The sequence below is a fragment of the Prionailurus viverrinus genome, chromosome A3, assembly GCF_022837055.1.
Source record: "Prionailurus viverrinus isolate Anna chromosome A3, UM_Priviv_1.0, whole genome shotgun sequence".
Classification (NCBI taxonomy): domain Eukaryota; kingdom Metazoa; phylum Chordata; class Mammalia; order Carnivora; family Felidae; genus Prionailurus; species Prionailurus viverrinus.
The window spans coordinates 52,551,209-52,563,605 of NC_062563.1; the positions used below are offsets into that span (position 1 = coordinate 52,551,209).

At 33.8% G+C, this 12,397-nt stretch overlaps 1 protein-coding gene across 2 annotated transcripts in view; it reads right to left on the reverse strand.

The window, feature by feature from the left end:
• GCC2 (GRIP and coiled-coil domain containing 2) overlaps positions 1–12,397 on the reverse strand; it is a 66,594-nt gene that overhangs the window by 35,130 nt on the left and 19,067 nt on the right. For both annotated transcript variants that reach the window (XM_047852514.1, XM_047852513.1), the window contains exons 10-13: positions 11,846–11,965; positions 8,929–9,093; positions 8,524–8,628; positions 7,488–7,650 (exon numbers count right to left, since the gene is read on the reverse strand). In XM_047852514.1, the coding sequence (XP_047708470.1) occupies positions 7,488–7,650; positions 8,524–8,628; positions 8,929–9,093; positions 11,846–11,965 (553 nt within the window). The remainder of the gene's footprint in view (positions 1–7,487; positions 7,651–8,523; positions 8,629–8,928; positions 9,094–11,845; positions 11,966–12,397) is intronic.

The window sequence follows — 12,397 nt, forward strand, 5'->3', positions numbered from 1 at the left end:
GGCTTCATTCCTTTGTTTATTCATGGAATCACGTTTATTCAGCTGTGATTTGGTTACAGGTTGAATGAAGTACCCATTATGAAACATTCATGGGAGATTTGTTACTTTATTTATTGTGGGGATGCCATTGAAAATACAAATCTGGATTATCTGGATTATCAGTGGTTTCTGTTAAAAGTAAATATAAAATGGATACTGGGTTTGAAAATTCCCCGAGCAGACAAAACCATTTAAGTCATATAACTGAAACTTATTTAGCTTATTGTGCAAAACAAGTGAACTTGTCATCTGGGAACCCCCATTGTAATAACCAATCATTGTAAAGGTTAAATTTACCTATTTTCACTTTACAAGCCAATCCTGTAAGGTAATACCCCTGGGCTATCAGTCTCTGAATTTGAAAACTCCCATTTTGTGAAATGTTCTTATATGCACACGAGATTCTTACTAAATATTATTTATTGATTTGGTGGTTTTAATTTTTGCTATTTCTGGATGTTTGACATTCCTAAGGTAGCATTAGCTTCAAAATCACATATGAGACTATTGAAAACACTGATTTTATTAAAAAAACCTTTTTTTTTTACCTTTATTTTTATTTTTGAGAGACAGAGGGCAAACAGAAGAGGGGAAGAGAGAGAGAAAGATACAGAATCATAAGCAGGCTCTGAGCTATCAGCACAGGCCCCAACGGGGGGTTTGAACCCACAATCATGAGACCATGACCTGAGGTAAGTCAGACGCTCAACCAACTAAGCTACCCAGGTATGCCTGGAAAACACAGATTTTAATGCCCCACACTTTAAGATTCTGATTCTTTACATCTGTGCCTGGACTTTCCAAAAAGCTCTCCAATACTGTGTGATATTCAAGTTAGGTCTGGGACCATTCAAGTTATGGTATGGGACCACATAACACAGTGTTTCTTTCATAAAAGTGTCTTTAAAAAAAATTTTTTTTTTCATTTATTTTTCATGGACAGAGAGACAGAGCACAAGTGGGGGAGGGGCAGAGACAGGAGACACAGAATCCAAAGCAGGCTTCAGGCTCTGAGCTGTCAGCACAGAGCCCGATGTAGGCTCGAACCCACAAACTGTGAGATTGTGACCTGAACTGAAGTTGGAAAACCGTGAGGTCATGACCTGAGCCGAGGCTGGATGCTTAACCGACTGAGCCACCCAGGCACCCCCTTTTATAAAAATGTCTTAAAAAAAAGTTCTCTCACACATCTTAGTACCAGGAAAAGCTATGTTTCTTGCAATTATCACATTTGTTTTAATATTGTGGCTATTATGAACCCTGTACCTGAGAATGTTTCTGTCTTTGTATGGCTTCTGGGAAACTCCAAGCCAATTCACGGAGACCAAAGTGATACCAAAAGCACACAGAACATACACTTTATGTCTTGATGTTATGTCTGACTTTACTGTATAGTCCTATATCTCAACATTTGCTTTTCTCTCATTTCCTCATCATTTATATATTTGAAATATTGTACGGTAGTATCTTTGCAGCCACCTCAAATCATTTTATGGGATTTCTGCTTCTTGTCATGTGGGAGTAACAAGTCTTAGACTTACTTTCCACCATAATCAATTAGAAAACTGAACAAAATATACGAAAAAAAATCCTGCTTTCTGACATTAGACAATAAGCACTATAGAGCTGTGATCCCTGAGAGAAGGTAAACAAGGTGAGCCCTATTACAGTCCCAGCTTTTGGTCAGGAGGCAATTTCTAGACTGTGGTACAGAAAGGGACTCCCTAACAGAGCAGTGGTCTTGCTGAGATTCAAAGAACAATAGCTTTGGAAAGAACAATGAATAGGGAACTATAATTGGAACAATTCCCAGGGCTCACAAAGGGCTATAAATTGTTCCAACCAGCCAGAGTAAAGAGACGTTGTTTAATACATAGGCACTCAGTAGACATCAGAAGATCCCTATTTTAGTAGAGAGGCTGAACTAAATCTGTATGAAAGGGCTCTCTACACTTGTCCTAAAAAATAAAAAAGAAGGAAAAACAAGCCACAAAAGAATAAAACTGATCTATAAATGCCTGCCAAAGTTTAACTCTGTAAGTGAATACAAAAAATCTAGCACTCAACATGTAAAATTCACATCCAATTAAAAAATTATTTCCCATGCAAAGCAGGGAATTATTACTGATAACAGGAGAAAAAAATTCAATGAATAGATTTAGAACAATAAATCACAGAATATGCTTAAAGACTGGAAGGAAAATATAATGAAGAGATAAATGGAAAACAGGAAGAAAAAAAAACACAAATGGAATTTCTGGAGATGAAAAATATAATACCTGAAGAAAATATCACTGGATGGTAATAAAATATTAGACTCTGGAGATGAGAGAATTTAAAAATTACGTACTAATAGAAACAACTAGAATAGAAACTATATTATATTTAATAATAGAAAGTATGCAAAAAGAAGCTCAGAAAGTGAAAAAAAATAGAAAAAAATGAACAAATTATCACTAATCTATGGTGATATATCAAGTGGTCTAACATGTGTAATTGGAGTCTCAGGGGAAAAAAGAAGGAGGATTTAAACAAGAAAGAATAAAGTAAACAATGGCCAAAAATATGATCAACTTGAAGAAAACTAGAAAATCTAAATACAGCAAAGAAATGCAAAAAACCACAAGCAGGATATAAACAGGGAAAGAAAACATAACAAGGCACATCATAAAATTCTATACCCAGCAGAACTATCTTTCAAAAATGAAGGCATTCTCCCCTCAAAATGACGAAACGAAGGAATTCATCCCAAAAGAAAGAGGAGGAAGAAATGACAGGAAGGGGCTTAACTAACACAGATACAAGCAAGATGTCTGACCAGAATTAGAATCATGAAATAAGAACACTAGCTGGAGTCGAAAATAGATTAGAATCCCTTTCTGCAGAGATAAAAGAAGTAAAAGCCAGTCAGGATGAAATAAAAAATGTTATAACTGAGCTGAAATCTCGAATGGATGCCATGGCATCAAGGATGGGTGAGACAGAGCAGAGAATCAGTGATATAGAGGACAAACTTATGGAGAATAAGCAGATTAAAAGAGGGAGACTAAGGAAAAAGAGCACAATTTAAGAATTAGAGAAATCAGTGACTCATTAAAAAGGAACAACATTAGAATCAGGGGTCCCAGAAGATGAAGAGAGAGAAAAAGAGGTAGAAGGGTTATGAGAACAAATCATAGCAGAAAACTTTCCTAAGCTGGGGGAAGAAACAGACATCAAAATCCAGAAAGCACAGAGGACTCCCATTAGATTAAAAAAAAACCAACTGTCATCAAGGCCTATCATAGTCAAATTCACAAAATACTCAGGCAAGGAGAGAATCATGAAAGCAGCAAAGGAAAAAAAGTTCTTAACCTACAAGGGAAGACAAATCAGATTTGCAGCAGACCTGTCCACAGAAACTTGGCAAGCCAGAAAGGAGTGGCAGGATATATTCAATGTGGTGAATCAGAAAAAATATGCAGCCAAGAACTCTTTATCCAGCAAGGCTGTCATTCAAAATAGAAGGACAGATTAAAAGTTTCCCAAACAAAAATTAAAGGAGTTCGCGACCACTACACAAGTCCTGCAAGAAATTTTAAGGAGGGTTCCCTGAGGGAGAAAAGACTAAATAAATAAATAAATAAATAAATAAATAAAATAAAGACCAAAAGGAACAAAGACTAGAAAGAACAAAAGAACACCAGCAGAAACTCCAACTCTACAAGTAACATAATGGTAATAAATTCATATCTTTCAGTGCTCACTGTAAATCAATGTATTAAATGCTCCAATCAAAAGACATAGGGTGACAGAATGGACAAGGAAACAAGATCCATCTATATGCTGTTTACAAGACACCCACTTTAATCTAAAGACACCTTCAGATTGAACGTGAGGGGATGGAGAACCATCTATCATGCTAATGGTCAATAAAAGAAAGCCAGAGTAGCCATATTTATATCAGACAATCTAGACTTTAAAATAAAGACTGTAACAAGAGATGAAGAAGGGCATTTTATCATAATTAAGGGGTCTATCCACCAAGAAGACCTGACAATTGTAAACATTTACGCGCCAACTGTGGAAACACCCAAGCATATAAATCAATTAATCACAAACATAAAAAACTCATTGATAATAATACCATAATAGTAGGGGACTTCAACACCCCCACTTCCAGCAATAGACAGATCATCTAAACAAAAAACCAACAAGGAAACAATGTCTTTGAATGAAACACTGGACCAGATGGACTTAACAGATATATGCAGAAGATTTCATCCTAAAGCAGCGGAATATACATTCTTCTCTAGTGCACATCGATCGTTCTCCAGAACATACCGGGACACAAATCAGCCCTCAACAAGTACAAAAAGATCGAGATCATACTGTGCATATTTCAGACCACAATGCTATGAAACTTGAAATCAACAATCAGTAAAACCAAAAGGCAACCGATGGAATGGGAGAAAATATTTGCAAACGACATATCAGATAAAGGGTTATTATCCAAAATCTATAAAGAACTTATCAAACTCAACACCCAAAAAACAAATAATCCAGTGAAGAAAAGGGCAACAGACATGAATAGACACTTATCCAAGGAAGACATCCCGATGGCCAACAGACACATGAAAAATGCTCAACATCACTCATCTTCAGGAAATACAAATCAAAACCACAATGAGATACCACCTCACATCAGTCAGAATGGCTATAATTAATAACTCAGGCAACAACAGATGTTGGCGAAGATGTAAAGAAAGAGGAACCCTGTTGCACTGCTGGTGGGAATGCAAACTGGTGCAGCCACTCTGGAAACAGTATGGAGTTTCCTCAAAAAAGTAAAAACAGAACTACCCTGTGACCCAGCATTTGCACTACTAGGTATTTATCCAAGGGATACAGGTGTGCTGTTTATAGCAGCACTAGCAACAACAATCAAAGTATGGAAAGAGCCCAAACGTCCACATATGGATGAATGGATAAAGAAGATGTTGTATATATAGACAATGGAGTATTACTCAGCCATCAAAAAGAATGAAATCTTGCCATTTGCAAGTATGTGGATGGAACTAAAGGTATTATGCTAAGCAAAATTAGTCAGAGAAAGACAAATATTATATGACTTCACTCTGAGGACTTTAAGACACATACCAGATGAAGACAAGGGAAGGGAAGGAAAAGTAATATAAAAACAGGGAGGGGGAAAAACATAAGACTCTTAAACATGGAGAACAAACAGAGGGTTACTTGAGGGGTTGTGGGAGGGAGGGGGGGATGGCCTAATGGGTAACAGGCATTATGGAATCTACCCTGAAATCATTGTTGTATTATATAGTAACTAACTTGGATGTAAAAAAAAAAAAAAGAATAAAATTTTACAGTTAAGAAAAAAATGAAGGCAATTTTTGGGGGGTGAAAGACATAACAGAATTCAATACCTACAGCCCACAGTACAAGATATGTTAAAGGAAGTCCTTCAGGCAAAAGGAAAGTCATACTTGATGAAATCTGGATATACATGAAATGAAGAGCAACAGAGATGGTAAATATGTGGGTAAATAGTTAAAAATTTTTTTTCTAGTTTTTTATTTCTTTAAAACAGGGATTGGAAAATGTTTTACATGGTGAGGTAATAAATATTATAGTGTTGCAGGTGATACAGTATCTGTTACAACTACTCAACTGTGCTGTTATAGCATGAAAGTAGCCATAGGTGATACACACAAATGTACATGGCAATGTTTCAGTAAAACCTTTCTATATATATATATATATATATATATATATATATATATATATACACACACACACACACACACACACACAAATATAAAAACCTACATATATATATGAATAACTGTGGGACATGGTTTGCATATCTCTCTTTAATAAAGAAATATTTTTAAAGAAAAACAACACAGTTATTACATTCCTAACACATGTGAAAAACATGTGAAGCAAATGTGTGATAAAAATAAAGACCAACAATGGGGAAACAAACAGTACTGTAAGATTCTTATACTATATATGAAGTGGTATAATTTACCTAAATGTAATCTGTAATAAATTTATGATATATTATAAACCCTAAACCCACCACTAAACACTAACAATGGTATAGCTAATAAAAGAGATAAAATAGCATCATATAAATTAAATCAAAAGAAGGCAGATAAAAGAGGAGAAAGGAAATGAATTACAGAACAATAGTAAATAATCAGCAAGATAGATTTAAATCTAATCACATAAATATTTATGTTAAAAATAAATGACTTATATATTCCAATTAAACAGCAGAGACTGTCAGCTTGGAGAGAAAAGGAAGACCCAACTATATGCTATCTAAAAGGAATATTTTATAGACTTAGGTCGCAAGCCAAAGGATAGGAAAAGACATGCTATGTAAACAATAAACAAAAGAAAGCTGGAGTGGTTACATTAATATCAAAGTGGACTTTAGAAAAATAAATATTACTAGTAATAAGACACATTTCATAATAATAGAGGAATTAAATTACCAAGAACAAGTAATGATTCTAAATGTAAATGTAGCTAATTCCAGAGTTTCTAAATATATGAAGCCAAAACTAACAGAAATGAAAAGAGAAAGAAATCCACAGTTATGTTCAGGAAATTCAACATCCCTCTCTCCATACTTGATAAAGCAGTAATCAGAAAATCATTAAAAATACAGAAAACTTAAACAGTCACCTAACTTGACTTAATTGACATTAGTTAGAACACTCTATCCAACAACTAATACAGTTGAACACATTGTTTTCAAGTGCCTAAGGAGCATTCACCAAAAGAAATCTTATTCTGAACCCTAATACAAAACTGAATAAACTTAAAAGGACTGAAATCATGCAGAATATGTTTTTTAACTACAACAGAATTCAGTTAGAAATCATTAACAGAAAGATATTTGAAATTCCTTCAAACAAATTAAACAACACACTTGTAAATAACCCATGGGTCAAAGAAGAAATCCAAAGGAAATTTAAAAAATCTTGAGTGGAATAAGAAGTATAACATATCAACTTATGAGATGTGGCTGAAGGAGTGCCTGGGGATATTTAGAGCTTTAGGTGCATACATGAGAAATCATTTTATGGAAAGAATGGAATGTAATCACCTTAAAAAGAAGGTTTAATTGCTATTTGATGTTCCTACTCTGCTGACAACCAGCAAATCGTGGATAAGACCATTTCTTACCTTTGTATCACTCACATAGCAGGTACTTAAGAAATGTTTAAGTAAGTGAATGCATTATTCACCAACGTGGACTGTACACATCCAAACAAAACATGGTTTTACAACCCTCCTGGTCCTTAAGAATAGTGAGCATTGTGTGAAAGCTCTAGTTGGCAAAGACTGGTGAAATGAACAACTAATGTTGCTGCCCTGTGTTCTGTTATGATGAAATTATTGTAAGTTAAAGTGAATTTTGTTTTACTCACCCATTTCTTCTTGCAGGGTTTCTTGTTTCTGCTTCTGAATTTTTATTTCTTGCTCCAAATCTTCTATCTTGCTGTTTTTATTAGCTAACTTTTGATTTAGTTCTTTCATCAAACGTTCATAATCAGCTATTTCCATATTCATCAATGTGGTTTGCTGGGCATCCTGCACATATCAGAAATAAAAGATCCACATAATAGTAGATCAGTTGATTTGCAAAACTGTTAATTGCATAATTATAAATTATGCCACAGGAATAAACATATTCTATTATGCTTTTCTGTAATATGGAAAGTTTACACATATGAACAAACTAGAAATTGGTACTTTCTAATTTGTAATTTTATAAAATAAAATATTTTCTAATAGTTTAATCTAACTTTCTCAGTTTCACTGAATTTCATCATAATTTTCATTAACCACAATTCATAGTTCTACCTATGGAGCTCTTATTTATAAAATATTAACATTGAAAAATTTTTTTAAATTAATTTATTTATTTTGAGAGAGAGAGAGCCAGGGAGGGACAGAGAGGGAGGGGTAGAGAGAGAATCCTAAGCAGGCTCCATGCTCTCGGTGCAGCTCAATCTCTTAAATCGTGAGATCACGATCAATAGTCAGACGCTTGACCAACTGAGCCACTCAGGTGCCCCTAAAATATTAACATTTTAAGCAGCTCTTACAGTACTTTTCTTTTTGGCCTCATCTTTGAAGAAGTAGAGAAAAATTAGCCAAAGTTTTAAGTATAATACAAATTCCCATTTTTGACATTAATTAGATCTTCATGTGTCATAGAATAATCCTGTACAAAAAATGAAGTATCAAACCAAAATCTAATCATTTTTGAGCCTAGATTCTTCTGAAAAAACAGGACTGAGAGAAATAAGTTAAACTTGCAATTTTTTGAGGCTGACAATCTACACATGATTATTTTGGTACCTCAAAAACCTTTTTTTGACATATTTCCTTTCTAAACTATTAGAATAGCTTAACACTGTGAATATTGATCTTAGTTTTGAATTTAGTATTTTATTTTACCTTTCTAACCAGCTCTAATTCTTGCATAGTTTTCTGAAGCTGTTTCTTTTCCTTCTGAAGTTGAAGCTGAAGTTCTTCAAGTTCATTTACAGAACTGGCATGCTCCTGAAATTAAAAATAAAAATATTGCCACCTCATCCCCCCAAGCCAACTAGCATTAAAAAAAGGTATTTGTAAGGGTCTATAAAATGAATTTGACATACTAAAATACAAAAAAAAAGCTTGAAAACCTTCTAATATTTAAAAAATGTGCACCTCAAAATTATATCTTGGGATTCTCAAATTCATAGTTCACATACATTAGGGAATTAATGAACTCTGTTGTATTCATAGTCTTTCCTTCACTTAAGTAATATAATAAAAATATCACTATATAACAAATTAATCCCATGGGACTGTTTGTACCTTTATCTTCTGTTCTTTCTGAAGTTTTTCGGCTTCCAACTCTTTGTCTGCCACTGCTTTGGCTTTTTGGACTTCTAATATCTGTACTTCTAATAACTTTGCATTAGACTGTAGTGTCTCAATACGAGCCAGGAGATCTTCATTATCAGAATTTAATTTTTCACACTAGAATGACAAATGTTCACTACTGTAAACATGCAGAAAAATATGTACAAGACAGGAAGAATAAAATAATACATTATGAGATTATGGCACAATTTGAAAACTGAAGATTTCAAAAACAATTCCACATAATGTAAAATCGAGAAGAAGTTTAAAACACTATTGTTAAAATAAATTTGGCAAACATTACAAGAGACCACAAGCACTGGCAGAGGAAAAGCAAAAAAGAAACAAAACCAAAAATACCCCAGGGAGCTGAGATTAGAGCAGTAGATAAGACAGGAGAGTTGCCAGCTGTTTTGTCATAGTCTTCCCCCAACAGGGGGAAAAAGAAAATGAAATTAAGTTTATATTAACTTTAATTAAAAGTTTTTATGCAAAAATACTGAAATTTAAACATATTTATTACAATTTTCATGTTTGCTTTTACTCAATTTAAAATTACCTGAAAAGCCCTTTCAACCAAGTGGGTGTGTAAGGAATGTACCTCAACATAATAAAGGCCGTATATGACAAGCCCACAACTACATCATACTCAATAGTGAAAAGTTTTTCCTCTAACATCAGGAACAAGACAAGATTCCTACTTGTGACATTTTTATTTAACATAGTATTAGAAGTCCTAGCCACAACAATAAGCAAGAAAAAGAAAAGGCATCCGAATTGCAAAAGAAGAAGTAAAACTGTCACTGCAGATGACAGGATACTATGTATAGAAAACCCTAAAGACTCCACCAAAAAACTGTTAGAATAAACGAATTCAGTAGAGCTGCAGAATACAAGATCAATATACAGAAATCTGTTGTGTTTTCTATACACTAATGACAAACTATCAGAAAGAAGAATTAAGAATAAACAATCCCACTTAAAACTGCATCAAAAAGAAAAAAAGTACCTAGTAATAAATTCAAAGAGGTGAAAGACTTAAAACTTTAAGACACTGATGGAAGAAATTGAAAATGACAGAAATAAATGGGAAGATATTCTATGCTCATAGATTGGAAGAATTAATATTTTTCAAAAGTCCAAATATTGTTATCCTGACCAAAGCAATCTACAGATTCAATGCAAATCCCTATGAAAAATTCAATGGCATTTTTTCAGGGAACTAGAACAATCCCAAAATTTGTACAGAACCTAAGAAGAGCCCAAATAGCCAAAGCAATCTTGAAAAAGAAGAATGAAACTGGAGCTATCATGCTCCCCAATTTCATACTATATTACAAAACTATAGTACTCAAAACAGTATGGTACTGGCATAACAGCAGACATGCAGGTCAATGAAACAAAGAGCCCAGAGATAAACCTATGATAATATGGTCAATTCACTTATGACAAAGGAGCCAGGAATATACAATAAGAAATGTACAGTCTCTTCCAATAAATGGTGTTGGACAAGTTGGATGTCCACATGCAAATGAATGAAACTGGACCACTACCTTCATCTTACACAAAAATTAACTTAAAATGGTTTAAAGATTTGAATGTAAGACCTGAAACCATAAGACCTCTAGACAATGGCAGTATGCTCCTTGACATTGGTCTTGCAAATGATATTTTGAACCTGATACCAAAAGCAAAGGCAACAAAAATAAAAATTAACAAATGGGACTGCATCAAATTCAAAACCTTCTTTATAGCAAAGGAAACCATCAACAGAATGAAAAGGCAACCTACTGAATGGGAGAAAGCATTTGCAAATCTTATATCTGATAATGGGTTAACAGCCTAAATAAAGAACTTGTACAATTCAAAAGCAAAAAACCGAACAATTCGATTTAAAAATGGGCAGAATATCTATACAGGCATTTTTCCAAAGACATACAAATGGCTAACAGGTACATGAAAAGATGTTCAACATCACTGATTATCAAAGAAATGCAAATCAAAACCACAATGAAATATCATCTTATATCTGTTAGAATGGCTATCATCAGAAAAACAGAAACAGCAAGTGTTGGCAAGGATGTGGAGAAAAGGGTTGGGAATGTAAATTGGTGCAGCCACTGTGGAAAACTTTATGGAAGTTCTCAAAAAATTAAAAACAGAACTACCATATGATCCAGCAATTACACTTCTGGGTATTTATTCGAAGAAAATAGAAACACTAACTCAAAAAGATATATGCACAACCACGTTTACTGCAGCATGGCTTTCAATGGCCAGGATAAGGAAACAACCTAAGTGTTCACTGATGGATGAATGTATAAAAAACATGTGGTATATGTATGTATGTATGTGTATGTGTGTGTATATATGAAATGGAATATTATTTGGCCATACAGCCATACAGAAGTATGAAATCTTGCCATCTGTGGCAACATGGATGGACCTTGAGGGCATCATGCTAAGTGAAATAAATCAGAGAAAGATAAATACCATATGATCTCTCATATATGTGCAATTAAAAAAAAAAAACGAAACAACTAAGCTCATAGAATATGTGGTTGCCAGAGGCACAGGGTGGGGGTGGGTGAAATAAGTGTAGGCAGTCAAAGGTTATAAACTTCCAGTTATAAAATAAATAAGTCATGAAATGTACAGCATGGTGCTATAGTTAATAACACTGTATTGAATATTTGAAAGTTGTTAAGAGTAAATCCTAAAAGTTCTAATTGCAAGGAAAAAAAATTCTGTAACTACGTATGGATAGGTGTTAACCAGACTTCAAAATATATGCAAATCATGATGTACACCTGAAACTAAACTAATATAATGTTATATGTCAATTATACCTCCACAAAATTTTTTTTACCTGAAAAGTTGAATTCCTTAATTGTCTTGTAAGTTCTTCTATGTGATGTTCAAAATTATTAGCACGTTCTTTTTCCACATCCAACTGCTCTGACTGCTTATCATATTCTAATAAAAGATTCTTCAATAAAAAACAAAAGGATTTAACTTTAGACAATTATACATTTGACCAATCAGACTATATTACCAAACCATCTTGATATAACATTTGAGTCCATTCTGAAAGTTTAAAACACTTAGCTAAGTTCAACATTTGACAGAACATCTAATTGGCACTGTATAATAAAATTAACATAGTTCAGAGGACTTTAGTATGGGATGGAACTATTAAAGGGCAAAAGGATTTTACATTTATACAGTACCAGCAAGTTAAATATATTCTAGTCATCAATAAAAATAAACTCCTGTAACATAAACAAAATTTAAAGAGGGAGGAGAAAAAGCTTAACCTGGTGGCCTATTAACTCCACCTAAAGAATTGTGATGAGGGAAATGTTTGAGGCCTGGCCTAACATAAGGTATAAGTGCTAATGGAAGGACATAGGAAGATATT